At 46.0% G+C, this 19,093-nt stretch overlaps 1 protein-coding gene across 1 annotated transcript in view; it reads right to left on the minus strand.

Annotated features, from left to right (window-relative positions):
* Positions 1 to 15,711: 15,711 nt before the first annotated feature.
* Positions 15,712 to 19,093, minus strand: part of pudp (pseudouridine 5'-phosphatase) — a 41,251-nt gene continuing 37,869 nt past the window's right edge. The window contains exon 4 of the mRNA XM_072379310.1: positions 15,712 to 16,394. Within this exon, the coding sequence (XP_072235411.1) occupies positions 16,218 to 16,394 (177 nt within the window). The 3' untranslated portion in view covers positions 15,712 to 16,217. The remainder of the gene's footprint in view (positions 16,395 to 19,093) is intronic.

Genomic DNA, 19,093 nt, shown 5'->3' on the forward strand with positions numbered 1-19,093 from the left:
GGGCGTAACGCACCTAAAAAAATGCCATTGATCTGAGTGAACATGTACTTTCTGTCCTAATCCACACCGCAGCGTCGCTTCTTTATTTAACTACCTTAAAAACAGGTGGATAACATCACATACAAGCTTATTAAAAGTCTTAATCTTGTGACAGAATATGCCCTGCACTTTTAAAATCTTGTTAAGTTGTAGAATCAAAGCATGAAAGTTGCCTCTATGGTGCATTCAGCATCAGACACCTATTAAACCACACACGAATTACAGATAAAACGATATTTCTACGGATTTGGTTGTGTTTCAGCTATTTTAGATTTCAGATGAAATGTTGCTTCTAGCACTTTGCCACTTACATATTTCAGCAAATCACTGGCTCCTCGAGTGTTTCTTTGTGGCCTGAGGCGCTTCTTATTGAACTCAAACTACCTCTTTACTTCATGTCAGACTGCTGTATTCTCTCAACTGCACACATGTATATTCAATTCGGTTTCATCGCTATCACAGGGACAAGTAGAAGGCAGCAGCAATCGCCCTTATGGTCTCATGCTCATCTTTACAGGGATGGAAGAGGCATTTGCTCACTTCATTGCAGTCTTTAAGCCACACCCAGATTAACAGTGAGGATCTAACTAAACAGAGGGACGGCTCTGAGAGCATGTGACGATCGTAGAGAACAGATGCTGATACTCAACACTGTCCTCTGCACACAGAACATCTGCTGAGACATTCCCCTGCCAATATAATTCTGTCTGTGTCACACAAGTGAAAAGTTGGATTAAAAGACAGGCCAGGAATGAATTCCTACCATAATAGATCAAATACTAGTGCAGGGTCAGATCGAAAGCTTATAAAACTCTGTTATTCATCTTTAAATGGGGTCATTTTACTGCTAAAAACAAAGAGAGAGGGGCTCCTGGGAGGGACGGTGAAAACAAGGCAGTGGAGTTGTGAGGGTGGCTGCATCACACAGGACCTCCATGTGTTGTGCCATTTGGTCATAAGACAAACTAAGACCTGCAAAAAGAAAATATTGTTCACATTTTGTGACTGCAGAGTATGAACCCAAATAAGCTAGCATAAATATGAGCCTTTTATATGTTGATTTCTGCTTCATTTTTGGCAGACAAATTGTCCAAATGCCTCTTATTATTTTCCATAAGTGTGCTCAATCTCGTAGCCATGGCTCAGTGGACAGGGTGCTTGTCCTCCAGCCGATAACATGCAGGTTCAGTTCAGTTCCCATCCACATGTTGTCATGTCCGTGGGAAAGACTTTGCACCCCATAATATGTTAATTTCTGGGTATTTGTATCCAAAGAAAAGCACTTTCATATGGAGGTTTTATACACCATCAGCGACAGTATTAAACATTTCTCAGAAACCAAACCATCTGTGGAAAGCTTCTCTGCCCCTTTACTCACATTCACATCCTTGTCAGCTGCCCTGTTGCTTGTTTATTTTGCCACTCAGTGAACAGACTGTGGTCCAACAGTAAGCTGCCACATTTACTTGGTAACATTAGCAGTCACAAACTACAAAATGTCCCTTTGTGTGCTTAAAGCAGAAAGGCGCAGAGGGGGCTGTTTTACAGAGAAATGAACTGTCAGTTTATCAGAAAGTACCAATAAAATCCTAACACTGTCGGTCCAGAGCGATGCTCTACAACCGGACCCCTGCAGCAGCAGCTCTGGTCCGATTGTGTCTCTCTTTGTGTCTTAAGATTCTTTGCTGAGATTTGTTCTGGTTTATGTTTGGATGTTGTGCTGCTGGAAATATTTCTCCTGCTGCTTTGGGCACATTTAAACATCTTTTATGAGGAGCAGCTATACCACAAGAAAGTTTTTTAGTTATTGAAGCAGCAAACTGAATGCTCAAAGACTAGACGATTGCTGTGATTAAGTCCCCGGAAGGCAGACAACTTGAAATGGAAATGTATCGTATGTAACAAGGAGGAAATTTGAACCATCCCTTCCCTTGATGTTCATGCTGAATGTGAGATCAGTGAGAGATAAAATGGACACAGCAGGTTGATCGGTGATGTGCTGTGATGTGTTTAACAGAAACATGGACGCCTCTTTATCTTTACCAGAGACTGTAGACAGAGCAGTAAGGGGCGAGGAGCTGCCATGTCTATCACTGTGAAAGAGAGGACCAGACGCTGAACTGTTGGCTGTGTGGCTGTGATGTGTTTAACAGAAACATGGACGCCTCTTTACCTTTACCAGAGACTGTAGACAGAGCAGTAAGGGGCGAGGAGCTGCCATGTCTATCACTGTGAAAGAGAGGACCAGACGCTGAACTGTTGGCTGTGTGGCTGTGATGTGTTTAAAAGAAACATGGACGCCTCTTTACCTTTATCAGAGACTGCAGACAGAGCAGTAAGGGGCGAGGAGCTGCCATGTCTATCACTGTGAAAGTGAGGACCAGACGCTGAACTGTTGGCTGTGTGGCTGTGATGTGTTTAACAGAAACATGGACGCCTCTTTACCTTTACCAGAGACTGTAGACAGAGCAGTAAGGGGCGAGGAGCTGCCATGTCTATCACTGTGAAAGAGAGGACCAGATGCTGAACTGTTGGCTGTGTGGCTGTGATGTGTTTAACAGAAACATGGACGCCTCTTTACCTTTACCAGAGACTGCAGACAGAGCAGTAAGGGGCGAGGAGCTGCCATGTCTATCACTGTGAAAGAGAGGACCAGACGCTGAACTGTTGGCTGTGTGGCTGTGATGTGTTTAACAGAAACATGGTCGCCTCTTTACCTTTACCAGAGACTGTAGACAGAGCAGTAAGGGGCGAGGAGCTGCCATGTCTATCACTGTGAAAGAGAGGACCAGACGCTGAACTGTTGGCTGTGTGGCTGTGATGTGTTTAACAGAAACATGGACGCCTCTTTACCTTTACCAGAGACTGTAGACAGAGCAGTAAGGGGCGAGGAGCTGCCATGTCTATCACTGTGAAAGAGAGGACCAGACGCTGAACTGTTGGCTGTGTGGCTGTGATGTGTTTAACAGAAACATGGACGCCTCTTTACCTTTACCAGAGACTGTAGACAGAGAAGTAAGGGGCGAGGAGCTGCCATGTCTATCACTGTGAAAGAGAGGACCAGACGCTGAACTGTTGGCTGTGTGGCTGTGATGTGTTTAACAGAAACATGGACGCCTCTTTACCTTTATCAGAGACTGTAGACAGAGCAGTAAGGGGCGAGGAGCTGCCATGTCTATCACTGTGAAAGAGAGGACCAGACGCTGAACTGTTGGCTGTGTGGCTGTGATGTGTTTAACAGAAACATGGACGCCTCTTTACCTTTACCAGAGACTGTAGACAAAGCAGTAAGGGGCGAGGAGCTGCCATGTCTATCACTGTGAAAGAGAGGACCAGACGCTGAACTGTTGGCTGTGTGGCTGTGATGTGTTTAACAGAAACATGGACGCCTCTTTACCTTTACCAGAGACTGTAGACAAAGCAGTAAGGGGTGAGGAGCTGCCATGTCTATCACTGTGAAAGAGAGGACCAGACGCTGAACTGTTGGCTGTGTGGCTGTGATGTGTTTAACAGAAACATGGACGCCTCTTTACCTTTACCAGAGACTGTAGACAGAGCAGTAAGGGGCGAGGAGCTGCCATGTCTATCACTGTGAAAGTGAGGACCAGACGCTGAACTGTTGGCTGTGTGGCTGTGATGTGTTTAACAGAAACATGGACGCCTCTTTACCTTTACCAGAGACTGTAGACAGAGCAGTAAGGGGCGAGGAGCTGCCATGTCTATCACTGTGAAAGAGAGGACCAGACGCTGAACTGTTGGCTGTGTGGCTGTGATGTGTTTAACAGAAACATGGACGCCTCTTTACCTTTACCAGAGACTGTAGACAGAGCAGTAAGGGGCGAGGAGCTGCCATGTCTATCACTGTGAAAGAGAGGACCAGACGCTGAACTGTTGGCTGTGTGGCTGTGATGTGTTTAACAGAAACATGGACGCCTCTTTACCTTTACCAGAGACTGTAGACAGAGCAGTAAGGGGCGAGGAGCTGCCATGTCTATCACTGTGAAAGTGAGGACCAGACGCTGAACTGTTGGCTGTGTGGCTGTGATGTGTTTAACAGAAACATGGACGCCTCTTTACCTTTACCAGAGACTGTAGACAGAGCAGTAAGGGGCGAGGAGCTGCCATGTCTATCACTGTGAAAGTGAGGACCAGACGCTGAACTGTTGGCTGTGTGACTGTGATGTGTTTAACAGAAACATGGTCGCCTCTTTACCTTTACCAGACACTGTAGACAGAGCAGTAAGGGGCGAGGAGCTGCCATGTCTATCACTGTGAAAGAGAGGACCAGACGCTGAACTGTTGGCTGTGTGACTGTGATGTGTTTAACAGAAACATGGACGCCTCTTTACCTTTACCAGAGACTGTAGACAGAGCAGTAAGGGGCGAGGAGCTGCCATGTCTATCACTGTGAAAGAGAGGACCAGACGCTGAACTGTTGGCTGTGTGGCTGTGATGTGTTTAACAGAAACATGGACGCTTCTTTACCTTTACCAGAGACTATAGACAGAGCAGTAAGGGGCGAGGAGCTGCCATGTCTATCACTGTGAAAGAGAGGACCAGACGCTGAACTGTTGGCTGTGTGGCTGTGATGTGTTTAACAGAAACATGGACGCCTCTTTACCTTTACCAGAGACTGTAGACAGAGCAGTAAGGGGTGAGGAGCTGCCATGTCTATCACTGTGAAAGAGAGGACCAGACGCTGAACTGTTGGCTGTGTGGCTGTGATGTGTTTAACAGAAACATGGACGCCTCTTTACCTTTACCAGAGACTGTAGACAGAGCAGTAAGGGGCGAGGAGCTGCCATGTCTATCACTGTGAAAGAGAGTACCAGACGCTGAACTGTTGGCTGTGTGGCTGTGATGTGTTTAACAGAAACATGGACGCCTCTTTACCTTTACCAGAGACTGTAGACAGAGCAGTAAGGGGCGAGGAGCTGCCATGTCTATCACTGTGAAAGTGAGGACCAGATGCTGAACTGTTGGCTGTGTGACTGTGATGTGTTTAACAGAAACATGGTCGCCTCTTTACCTTTACCAGAGACTGTAGACAGAGCAGTAAGGGGCGAGGAGCTGCCATGTCTATCACTGTGAAAGTGAGGACCAGACGCTGAACTGTTGGCTGTGTGGCTGTGATGTGTTTAACAGAAACATGGACGCCTCTTTACCTTTACCAGAGACTGTAGACAGAGCAGTAAGGGGCGAGGAGCTGCCATGTCTATCACTGTGAAAGTGAGGACCAGATGCTGAACTGTTGGCTGTGTGACTGTGATGTGTTTAACAGAAACATGGTCGCCTCTTTACCTTTACCAGAGACTGTAGACAGAGCAGTAAGGGGCGAGGAGCTGCCATGTCTATCACTGTGAAAGAGAGGACCAGACGCTGAACTGTTGGCTGTGTGGCTGTGATGTGTTTAACAGAAACATGGACGCTTCTTTACCTTTACCAGAGACTGTAGACAGAGCAGTAAGGGGCGAGGAGCTGCCATGTCTATCACTGTGAAAGAGAGGACCAGACGCTGAACTGTTGGCTGTGTGGCTGTGATGTGTTTAACAGAAACATGGACGCCTCTTTACCTTTACCAGAGACTGTAGACAGAGCAGTAAGGGGCGAGGAGCTGCCATGTCTATCACTGTGAAAGAGAGGACCAGACGCTGAACTGTTGGCTGTGTGGCTGTGATGTGTTTAACAGAAACAATGACGCCTCTTTACCTTTACCAGAGACTGTAGACAGAGCAGTAAGGGGCGAGGAGCTGCCATGTCTATCACTGTGAAAGAGAGGACCAGACGCTGAACTGTTGGCTGTGTGGCTGTGATGTGTTTAACAGAAACATGGACGCCTCTTTACCTTTATCAGAGACTGTAGACAGAGCAGTAAGGGGCGAGGAGCTGCCATGTCTATCACTGTGAAAGAGAGGACCAGACGCTGAACTGTTGGCTGTGTGGCTGTGATGTGTTTAACAGAAACATGGACGCCTCTTTACCTTTACCAGAGACTGTAGACAGAGCAGTAAGGGGCGAGGAGCTGCCATGTCTATCACTGTGAAAGAGAGGACCAGACGCTGAACTGTTGGCTGTGTGGCTGTGATGTGTTTAACAGAAACATGGACGCCTCTTTACCTTTACCAGAGACTGTAGACAGAGCAGTAAGGGGCGAGGAGCTGCCATGTCTATCACTGTGAAAGAGAGGACCAGATGCTGAACTGTTGGCTGTGTGGCTGTGATGTGTTTAACAGAAACATGGACGCCTCTTTACCTTTACCAGAGACTGTAGACAGAGCAGTAAGGGGCGAGGAGCTGCCATGTCTATCACTGTGAAAGAGAGGACCAGACGCTGAACTGTTGGCTGTGTGGCTGTGATGTGTTTAACAGAAACATGGTCGCCTCTTTACCTTTACCAGAGACTGTAGACAGAGCAGTAAGGGGCGAGGAGCTGCCATGTCTATCACTGTGAAAGAGAGGACCAGACGCTGAACTGTTGGCTGTGTGGCTGTGATGTGTTTAACAGAAACATGGACGCCTCTTTACCTTTACCAGAGACTGTAGACAGAGCAGTAAGGGGCGAGGAGCTGCCATGTCTATCACTGTGAAAGAGAGGACCAGATGCTGAACTGTTGGCTGTGTGGCTGTGATGTGTTTAACAGAAACATGGACGCCTCTTTACCTTTACCAGAGACTGTAGACAGAGCAGTAAGGGGCGAGGAGCTGCCATGTCTATCACTGTGAAAGAGAGGACCAGACGCTGAACTGTTGGCTGTGTGGCTGTGATGTGTTTAACAGAAACATGGACGCCTCTTTACCTTTACCAGAGACTGCAGACAGAGCAGTAAGGGGCGAGGAGCTGCCATGTCTATCACTGTGAAAGAGAGGACCAGACGCTGAACTGTTGGCTGTGTGGCTGTGATGTGTTTAACAGAAACATGGTCGCCTCTTTACCTTTACCAGAGACTGTAGACAGAGCAGTAAGGGGCGAGGAGCTGCCATGTCTATCACTGTGAAAGAGAGGACCAGACGCTGAACTGTTGGCTGTGTGGCTGTGATGTGTTTAACAGAAACATGGACGCCTCTTTACCTTTACCAGAGACTGTAGACAGAGCAGTAAGGGGCGAGGAGCTGCCATGTCTATCACTGTGAAAGAGAGGACCAGACGCTGAACTGTTGGCTGTGTGGCTGTGATGTGTTTAACAGAAACATGGACGCCTCTTTACCTTTACCAGAGACTGTAGACAGAGCAGTAAGGGGCGAGGAGCTGCCATGTCTATCACTGTGAAAGAGAGGACCAGACGCTGAACTGTTGGCTGTGTGGCTGTGATGTGTTTAACAGAAACATGGACGCCTCTTTACCTTTACCAGAGACTGTAGACAGAGCAGTAAGGGGCGAGGAGCTGCCATGTCTATCACTGTGAAAGAGAGGACCAGACGCTGAACTGTTGGCTGTGTGGCTGTGATGTGTTTAACAGAAACATGGACGCCTCTTTACCTTTACCAGAGACTGTAGACAAAGCAGTAAGGGGCGAGGAGCTGCCATGTCTATCACTGTGAAAGAGAGGACCAGACGCTGAACTGTTGGCTATGTGGCTGTGATGTGTTTAACAGAAACATGGACGCCTCTTTACCTTTACCAGAGACTGTAGACAAAGCAGTAAGGGGTGAGGAGCTGCCATGTCTATCACTGTGAAAGAGAGGACCAGACGCTGAACTGTTGGCTGTGTGGCTGTGATGTGTTTAACAGAAACATGGACGCCTCTTTACCTTTACCAGAGACTGTAGACAGAGCAGTAAGGGGCGAGGAGCTGCCATGTCTATCACTGTGAAAGAGAGGACCAGACGCTGAACTGTTGGCTGTGTGGCTGTGATGTGTTTAACAGAAACATGGACGCCTCTTTACCTTTACCAGAGACTGTAGACAGAGCAGTAAGGGGCGAGGAGCTGCCATGTCTATCACTGTGAAAGTGAGGACCAGACGCTGAACTGTTGGCTGTGTGACTGTGATGTGTTTAACAGAAACATGGTCGCCTCTTTACCTTTACCAGACACTGTAGACAGAGCAGTAAGGGGCGAGGAGCTGCCATGTCTATCACTGTGAAAGAGAGGACCAGACGCTGAACTGTTGGCTGTGTGACTGTGATGTGTTTAACAGAAACATGGACGCCTCTTTACCTTTACCAGAGACTGTAGACAGAGCAGTAAGGGGCGAGGAGCTGCCATGTCTATCACTGTGAAAGAGAGGACCAGACGCTGAACTGTTGGCTGTGTGACTGTGATGTGTTTAACAGAAACATGGTCGCCTCTTTACCTTTACCAGACACTGTAGACAGAGCAGTAAGGGGCGAGGAGCTGCCATGTCTATCACTGTGAAAGAGAGGACCAGACGCTGAACTGTTGGCTGTGTGACTGTGATGTGTTTAACAGAAACATGGACGCCTCTTTACCTTTACCAGAGACTGTAGACAGAGCAGTAAGGGGCGAGGAGCTGCCATGTCTATCACTGTGAAAGAGAGGACCAGACGCTGAACTGTTGGCTGTGTGGCTGTGATGTGTTTAACAGAAACATGGACGCTTCTTTACCTTTACCAGAGACTATAGACAGAGCAGTAAGGGGCGAGGAGCTGCCATGTCTATCACTGTGAAAGAGAGGACCAGACGCTGAACTGTTGGCTGTGTGGCTGTGATGTGTTTAACAGAAACATGGACGCCTCTTTACCTTTACCAGAGACTGCAGACAGAGCAGTAAGGGGCGAGGAGCTGCCATGTCTATCACTGTGAAAGAGAGGACCAGACGCTGAACTGTTGGCTGTGTGGCTGTGATGTGTTTAACAGAAACATGGACGCCTCTTTACCTTTACCAGAGACTGTAGACAGAGCAGTAAGGGGCGAGGAGCTGCCATGTCTATCACTGTGAAAGTGAGGACCAGATGCTGAACTGTTGGCTGTGTGACTGTGATGTGTTTAACAGAAACATGGTCGCCTCTTTACCTTTACCAGAGACTGTAGACAGAGCAGTAAGGGGCGAGGAGCTGCCATGTCTATCACTGTGAAAGAGAGGACCAGACGCTGAACTGTTGGCTGTGTGGCTGTGATGTGTTTAACAGAAACATGGACGCTTCTTTACCTTTACCAGAGACTGTAGACAGAGCAGTAAGGGGCGAGGAGCTGCCATGTCTATCACTGTGAAAGAGAGGACCAGACGCTGAACTGTTGGCTGTGTGGCTGTGATGTGTTTAACAGAAACATGGACGCCTCTTTACCTTTACCAGAGACTGTAGACAGAGCAGTAAGGGGCGAGGAGCTGCCATGTCTATCACTGTGAAAGAGAGGACCAGACGCTGAACTGTTGGCTTTGTGGCTGTGATGTGTTTAACAGAAACATGGACGCCTCTTTACCTTTACCAGAGACTGTAGACAGAGCAGTAAGGGGCGAGGAGCTGCCATGTCTATCACTGTGAAAGAGAGGACCAGACGCTGAACTGTTGGCTGTGTGGCTGTGATGTGTTTAACAGAAACATGGACGCCTCTTTACCTTTATCAGAGACTGTAGACAGAGCAGTAAGGGGCGAGGAGCTGCCATGTCTATCACTGTGAAAGAGAGGACCAGACGCTGAACTGTTGGCTGTGAGGTGAAGTTGAAAAGAGGAATTGGGTCGGATGATGCTCAGAGTGTTGTATGGCCATCCCCTCGTTCATCTTTATAAATGATTCTGTGGCATTTAAGAGGTTAAATTCATTAATTGAGATCTCGTTCTGCTATTACGGTCCTCGTCTGTGGAACAGCCTGCCAGAGAACCTCAGGGCTGCAGAAACTGGGGATTAGTTTAAAAAGAACCTCAAGACCGACCTTTCCAACCTTTTAGCCTTTTAATTAAAAGAAATTATTTATTATATTTATTTTTTTTTTTATCTTATTTGCTTTTCATCATTTTATGGTTTTATATCTTAAGTATTTATTATTTATTTTTAATACCTATTAATGTGGCTTCTGTTTTTAATTGGTATTTTATACCTGTTGCTTTTATTTGGTCTTATTGTCCAACATTTTTTTCCTCATGGGGATCCTCCATCCTGGGAATTCTTCATCTGTGACTGCAGCCCTACGGCTATGGTGTGGACCCTGGCCTGTCCTGATCTGGGGTTTCCAGTGGCGGCGGCCTCTGTGGTCATGGGTGGGGGGGCTGCTGTGATATCTTTTCCTCACAGCAGCATCAGGCCAGATGTTCACTTTCATATTTTTATTCAGCTGAAGAGACAGAAACTGTGGGATGGTGTGTGTGTACATGAGTGCATGTGAGCGAGAGATTAAGATGATCGGGGGGGCTTTTTAGCATTTCTTAGGTCAATTGTCTGAGTGTGTGAAGACCTGTTTTTATTGTGTCATAATTGTGTTTATGTAGAACACTTTGTGTTACATGGCGTATGAAAGGTGCTTTAGAAATAAATAAATTGAATTGAAAGAATAATGTAAAAAGAAAGCATATGAATATTTCTCTTCAGTCTTTTTTAAGAAACTTCTACATTTAGTACTGACAGCGTCCTGTATCTTCTAGTAGTTTTCAATATAATGAATCTGTGATTCTCCAGCTGGATTTATCTAACTATCTTTTCCATGCATTTTAGGGATGACACAGCTTCAGAAAGTGTCTGTATATACGTATATGTGTATATATATAACAGCTTTACAGGCTGCACGGAGTCATTATCATACACTGATGGACGCATCAGAAGGCAATGTGGGGGTCCGTGTCTTACCCAAGGATGCTTCGTCATGTGGAGGCTGGGAGATGAAGCACTTTCTGATTAGCAGATGACTGCTCTTCCTCCTGAGCGACAGTCGCTCCATCCAGTACTCCATCCTTTGGTGTAAACAAAGATCCAGATGAATCCTTATTCCTTCAAGACATCAGACCTCTTAAGATACCAAAAAGATAACAAAGATGTTTCTGTTTAATTCCACAAAGTGTTATTATGAAACAGCTTAATCTGACATTGTCTGGCCTTTGAATACCTTTCTGTATTCATTCCTCTCCATCACCTGCTCCTTTAATCAAATTCATTCCCTCATTACTTGAACCTGAATAAAACATGAGGTGTATTTGCATCACTGAAGAAGCACTGAGTCTCGGAGAGAGAGCAGAAAACGAAGTGTCTGCACCTTAAAGTGTTTCTTGTAGTCAGAGCCCTGCGATATCTTCGTCTCCTTAAAATCCCTTTTGGTTCAAGCTGAGGTTGCTCACATTGGCAGTGGAATACAAAATGGCATCTCGCAGAAATACTTTCATCTGATTTAGGAATTCTTCTGTGCTTTTCCCTTCTTGGCAATTCAGCAGTAGGCTGTGCTTTAGAGATATGCCGACTCTAGATATGAGTTTGCTCAGTGTTCCATCTGAAGCTGTGCCACTGTGCACGTAGAGTTATTTGTTTTGGCCCTGAAAATAAAGGATTCATTTGAAGCTAGTAACAGAAAGAAGTTATTGCAATGTTTTTAAATGCAAACATTTTGATGTTTTTTCTCCAGGTTACTGCGGCTTCCTCCCACCATCCAAAATCATACATGTTAACTCAGTGTTTCCCAATCCTGGTCCTCAAGGCACACCGTCCTGCAATGGGTCGTCCTCAGCCTTCTGCAGAGCTTAAACACCTGACCCATTCATTTGAATCAGGTGTGCTGGAGCAGGGAACCATGGAAAACATGCAGGGCGGGGTGCCTCTAGGACCAGGATTGGGAAACACTGGGTTAACTGGTGACTCTAAAATTGTCCCTTGGAGTGAGTTAGGATGGTTGTTTGTCTCGTTTGTGGCTCTGTGATGTCGCCCTATGGGTCGGCCATGGCTTGGTGGGTAGAGTGGGTCATCCAATAACCGGAAGGTTGGTGGTTCCCACTCTCGCCCCTCAGCTGGAGGAGTGTCAGTCCAACTCCTTGCCACAACTGAGGTGCCCTTGAGCAAGGCATCGCACCCACTCCAGTGTACGGCATCTGTCTCTATGAGTGTGTGACCCTTTGCATGTGTGTTCAACAGCTGCCAACCTGAATGGGTTAAAAGCGGAGGAGAAATTTCATGTGTATTACTATATGCATGACAATAAATTTCATCTGAGTCTTAGTTACCTGTCCAAGGCGCCCTCGCAGATTTTATTTTAGCTAAGTAAAAAGATGTTGTGCATGTCAGATTGGCTGCAGCTCGGAGGCTCGATGAATAGCCCTTTTAAAACATTTATCTGGTCCCTCAGCTGGAAACAATTATCTTGAAATGGGTCAGAGAAAAAAACGTTGTGCTCCACATCACTTGCCACATGCTGGACTTTACTGCATGTAAACAGGCATCAGTAAGAATGTTGATGACGGATGGAGATGCGTTCAGTGCCTGTAAAGATGTTTGGTGGCTGCAGATATGAAAAGATTCCCTTTGTCCTCCACGGAGCCCTGACCTGTAATTCTTACACGGTAGCAACACAAGGCTCTTCACCATGAAAGGCAGAAACCTCTGCATGTAAAGCAAGTCTGAAGCCAAACTTGACACAACATTTGGTGTCTTGATTGCTTTTAATCAAGCTGAATAACAGCTACATCAGCTGCACATGTAGCTGTGGCTGCATGTCGCTAACGGTGAGGAAACCGCCGTGTGCGGCAGACAGTCCGTCTCTCAGACATCAGAAGGAGCTGTCGCTTTTATGTGGCTTAATTTTTCTTTCAAAAGTACTAGAATGGCTTACACTGAGGTTAAAACAACCTCAAATGCTTTTGAATTAAGATTCTTCCCGACATAAAATGATGAACTGAAATGCGACCCATGATGGCCTCACCGAACTGAAGTTCAGGACAGTGTCTGGGGTCAAAAGCAGCTTTTATTCTGCTCTGCTCATTTTTCTTTTATCTTGGCCTTTTCTGTAATATGTATCACTTTGATAAAAAGTCATTGATGGAGATTAGCTTATATAGTCCTACACTTGATGTATTCCATTTCAGGAGAAGTTCTGTAAACCCGGCAGTGAGATGCTAAGATATTTATCCCCTTTAGTCGTCGTCTCTTCCTCCTCTCCCCCTCGCAGACTTCACTGAACAATAACTCATCTCCTCCCCCCGACATCATCTCACACTGTACATACTGACATCATGTGAACATTTTACAAGACTTTATTTCAATTTCAGCACTAATTTTGTGTAGATATAGAACATAAAAGCATATTCTTTTCAATTATAGGTTGTAATGTGACACAAGTAGCAGTAATAAATGCCAAAATGTGGAAGATATTTTTGTAGAGCTTCATGTTTGTTTCTCCTCTCACTACACAACCACAAGACGTTCCACTTATATCAAATTATAAGAGCAAAAATGAAGGAGCGCATACAGTACACGCGCCTGAAAATAACCGAAATAAATCTGAAATCAAAGTCATGAAGAAAGTAAGTTTAAACAGAATAATTAGGCCTGTGCGATTTCTTTTCTAATTTCAACCTGAAAGAAACACCTCCAGGACACACTTTCACCACATGAACAAACCTCCAAATAAAACAATCCCCATTCAGGCCAGGAGAATGTTAACCAGATAGTGATCAGCTGTATGCAGGAGAAAGAAAAGGAGGGAGGGAAATCAGAAAGCCAGGAAGTCGTGAACAGGAGTTCTCACTTCGGGAGTTCTGGCTCCACTCCTGTTGAGGCCTACTCTGCAAAGGGTCCGTTTACATATGCGCTGTTTCAAGTGCAGAGGCAGATATAAGAAGATGAGAGATGGTACATCGAATCTAATGCGCCCCCAAAGTAAAGATTCTTAAAATAGTCAAAGATATTCTAAGTACAGCATTTTCTCAAATAAAACATTACATTCAATTAGAAGTGAAGCTGATATAAATGAATAGAGGCTGATCTAATACAGAACCTTTATACCCCCCCCCAGTCAAAAAACACAAAAGGAGCAAATCCTCTTGTGCAAAAAAAAAAATTTCAAACAAAAACTTTAACTGAACAAAAACATCAAACTGTTAAATGTGGTTTGCTGAATATTAGATCTCTCCTTTGGAAGTCTCTGTTAGTGAATGATTTGATCTGTGATCATCATATTGATATATTTTGTCTTACAGAAACCTGGCTGCAGCAGGAGGATCATGTTAGCATTAATGAATCAACTCCCTCTGACTATTTAAATGTTCACGTTCCTCCAACCACAGGCAGAGGAGGAGGAGTGGCAGCTATCTTCAGATCAGGGTTACTAATCAGTCCGAGACCCAAGATTAGTTTGTGCTATGTTATGTGGTGCTTGTTGTCCCCTCTTTCCTGTCCTCTCAGCCCCAGCTGGTCGAGGCAGATGGACCCTTCCTGGTTCTGGTTCTGATGGAGGTTTCTTCCTGTTAAAAGGGAGATTTTCTCTCCACAGTCGCCTCGTGCAGCTCAGGATGGGGGATTGAAGTTTTGATGCAGTCATTCCTTCATAAACCATTTCAGATAACTTTAGCCAGGTAGGCTGTTACATTTTATGGATGTACATCTGTCTAAATAAAGGTTTCTATCCATTTGAATCCAGAAGCCATGTTGCTTTAATACCACACAGGAAGTGTCACAGCCTGTCAACCTGAGAGTTCGCTCTTCATCTCTCTCTACAACCTACTGCAAAATTTCAATGTACTCAAGGCTAATAAATGCTGGAGGAGCGGAAACGTCAGTGGTGTTTCAAACTGTGGTCCTGATTACAGAGCTCCCTGTAGAAATGGATGGATATCTGGTTGACTTGCACATAAACACACAATGTGAAAATGGGGCACAAATGTTCATGTGCATCGTTCCAGACTTTGCTTTGAGGCACTGTAGAAAACTGTCAGACTGATGAGAATTTTCTCCAGCAGCGGCCTCGCACCCTGAGCCGCTGAAGTAAAGGTTCCGGCCTTTAGTTGGGTCCCCGGGTCAGACGGCCTGATCTCCCATTTGTTGATATGGCAACAGGAGACATCGTCTTTTTACATATCTGCACATACATGCGCAGTATGTGCTCGGATAATCCTGAGGTGTCAGCATGTTGTACGGGGTTCACAACAACATAATCCAACACAGAACCAGATACTTCCCCCGTTTAGGAAAAGACTTGATGGAACAACTTTGAGAATGAAGTGTTTCTTGTTTTTGGGTGGAGTTTTACAGATGTCCACTTGCATCCTTCTTCACCACTAATTTATCCAGTTACTGTGAGCTGTGACATTGTATTTTCCAGAAGACATGGTGTAGAACTCCTGGATATTAGAGCAGAGTTTTGAGAAGAGATAAACCCTGCCACTGTGGTACTTCTTTTATCCATTCTCAGCCTCATTGGTTATTGTGTGGGCGGGCCACAAGCTGGTCACATGAAGTACCCGAGCGCAAAGCTTTATGTAACAAAGTGATGCAAATCTAACCACAGCCCAACAGGCTGAGACAAAGCCTCACGTCTTAGTTTGGGACACAGGTGGTGGAACTAATCTACTGTGCATTATATGGTATTATAGGTCCAAACAACAGGTGTGGGTTTTTAACAAACGTTCTTTATTGTGTCGGCAACAAAACTGCGCTCATTAGAAACTGGATGTCACAACAGTGTGTGCAAAATAACTTCCTTTGGAAATACCCACTGATGAACAGCCAGTGACATGATGTGAGATTTGATATGATGACTACAGTGTTTGTGGCACTCAAACAGTGAGTGTCAGCCCAGTCAAATAAGAAAACAGCAGTCGTTTTAGTGTTCAGACACAAAGGACATGTTTTATCCACATAACCACAGCACGAGTTACAGTGATATTCCTGTAACACCCAGAATGTTCTTTTCACTGCTCAGAGTTCCAAATAATCCCATTTAATGAGCCCCATTACATTAGATATGGTACATGTGCACTTTACAGGATGGTAGCAGAAGCTTAGGAGGCACACATGTAAAAACCAAACCCTCAGCTTTTCTTATGTGACATATATTGACAACTGGTACAGTCTTAAAAACTTCAGGGTTTAATGAAACAACAGGACATATCTGAAAGAGATGGCTGTTAAATGTCATTTCCTGGCAAAAATTCAAAAAAATGTCAGCATCCCCCCAAAAGGTTAAAACAGGCAGAAAAACAATCAGCTGGATTTTAACTCTGCAAAGTGATAGATTACTTTCCTTCAAGGAGTGAGAATGAGGTAAACACAGAGCCTGACACAGTGTGCTTTTATCCTCGATATCTGCCTCAGTCATATGCCGGCAGGCCAAAGAGCTGAGGCTCGAACTCCTCCATGCTCCTGAGTCGCAGTGTAGCCTCCTGGGTAAGGCGGGGGTCCAGGTTGTCGTCAGGAATCATCACCACCTGCATCCCTGCAGCTAGGGCCGCCTTCACACCATTGGGAGCATCTTCAAACACCAAGCACTAAGCAAAGAAAAGGAGGGGCAAAAACATAGATATTATCCTACAAGTTTGTTAAGTTAACAGATTTTCACTCCAAAAAACAAACAAGAGAACCATTTCAATTTAAATGTATTCAACTTGACATTCCTCAGAGGGTTAATGTTGACCTCTGCCTGCTGGAATATCAATTTAATCTCCAATTTCAAGAATGCTGTGCCATGCAGACACACTGAGCCAAGCCTAACAAGAGTCTGGACACAACAAAAAAGCCAAAGTGGCATGTCGTGCTGACTAAAATTCTGACAATGTGCGGTTCTGGTTAAAAGCGAGAGAGAACAGAAATGAGAAATTACAACCGCCACCAAACAGCAGACCACCACCAAACAGCAGACCACCAACAAACAGCAGACCACCACCAAAGAGCAGACCACCAACAAACAGTAGAATACCAACAAACAGCAGACCACCACCAAAGAGCAGACCACCAACAAACAGTAGAATACCAACAAACAGCAGACCACCAACAAACAGCAGACCACCACCAAACAGCAGACCACCACCAAAGAGCAGACCACCAACAAACAGCAGACCACCACCAAACAGCAGACCACCACCAAAGAGCAGACCACCACCAAACAGCAGACCACCACCAAACAGCAGACCACCACCAAAGAGCAGACCACCAACAAACAGCAGACCACCACCAAAGAGCAGACCACCAACAAACAGCAGACCACCACCAAACAGCAGACCATCACCAAAGAGCAGACCACCAACAAACAGCAGACCATCACCAAAGAGCAGACCACCAACAAACAGCAGACCACCAACAAACAGCAGACCATCACCAAAGAGCAGACCACCAACAAACAGCAGACCATCACCAAAGAGCAGACCACCAACAAACAGCAGACCACCACCAAAGAGCAGACCATCACCAAACAGCAGACCACCAACAAACAGCAGACCACCAACAAACAGCAGACCATCACCAAACAGCAGACCACCACCAAAGAGCAGACCATCACCAAACAGCAGACCACCAACAAACAGCAGACCATCACCAAAGAGCAGACCACCAACAAACAGCAGACCACCACCAAAGAGCAGACCATCACCAAACAGCAGACCACCAACAAACAGCAGACCACCAACAAACAGCAGACCACCAACAAACAGCAGACCATCACCAAACAGCAGACCACCATTAAAGAGCAGACCACCACCAAACAGCAGACCATCACCAAACAGCAGACCACCACCAAACAGCAGACCACCAACAAACAGCAGACCACCAACAAACAGCAGACCACCAACAAACAGCAGACCACCAACAAACAGCAGACCACCAACAAACAGCAGACCATCACCAAAGAGCAGACCACCACCAAACAGCAGACCATCACCAAAGAGCAGACCACCACCAAACAGCAGACCACCACCAAACAGCAGACCACCACCAAACAGCAGACCATCAGCAAACAGCAGACCACCATCAAACAGCAGACCATCACCAAACAGCAGACCACCATCAAACAGCAGACCACCATCAAACAGCAGACTACCACAAAACAGCAGACCACCATCACCAAACAGCAGACCACCACCAAACAGCAGACCACCACCAAAGAGCAGACCATCACCAAACAGCAGACCACCATCAAACAGCAGACCACCATCACCAAACAGCAGACCATCACCAAACAGCAGACCACCACCAAACAGCAGACCACCACCAAAGAGCAGACCATCACCAAACAGCAGACCATCACCAAACAGCAGACCACCAACAAACAGCAGACTACCACCAAACAGCAGACCATCACCAAAGAGCAGACCACCAACAAACAGCAGACCACCAACAAACAGCAGACCACCACCAAACAGCAGACCACCACCAAACAGCAGACCATCACCAAAGAGCAGACCACCACCAAACAGCAGACCATCACCAAAGAGCAGACCACCACCAAACAGCAGACCACCACCAAACAGCAGACCACCATCAAACAGCAGACCACCAACAAACAGCAGACCACCATCAAAGAGCAGACCACCACCAAACAGCAGACCACCACCAAACAGCAGACCACCATCAAACAGCAGACCACCAACAAACAGCAGACCACCATCAAAGAGCAGACCACCACCAAACAGCAGACCATCACCAAAGAGCAGACCACCACCAAACAGCAGACCACCATCAAACAGCAGACCACCAACAAACAGCAGACCATCAGCAAACAGCAGACCACCATCAAAGAGCAGACCACCATCAAAGAGCAGACCACCAACAAACAGCAGACCATCACCAAACAGCAGACCACCATCAAACAGCAGACCACCACCAAAGAGCAGACCACCAACAAACAGCAGACCACCACCAAACAGCAGACCACCATCAAACAGCAGACCACCAACAAACAGCAGACCATCAGCAAACAGCAGACCACCATCAAAGAGCAGACCACCATCAAAGAGCAGACCACCAACAAACAGCAGACCACCACCAAAGAGCAGACCACCAACAAACAGCAGACCATCACCAAACAGCAGACCACCACCAAAGAGCAGACCACCAACAAACAGCAGACCACCACCAAAGAGCAGACCTGGTTGCGCTTCTGGTTTTGCTTCAGGTTATAGTTTTTCCTCTAGCTTTTTAAATAATCATTTGAGATCTTCTTTGCTAGCGAATGGAAACTGCACAGTCAAGTTTG

Source organism: Leuresthes tenuis, unplaced genomic scaffold (assembly GCF_036924035.1).
Source record: "Leuresthes tenuis unplaced genomic scaffold, fLeuTen1.0.hap1 SCAF_1, whole genome shotgun sequence".
Lineage (NCBI taxonomy): Eukaryota > Metazoa > Chordata > Actinopteri > Atheriniformes > Atherinopsidae > Leuresthes > Leuresthes tenuis.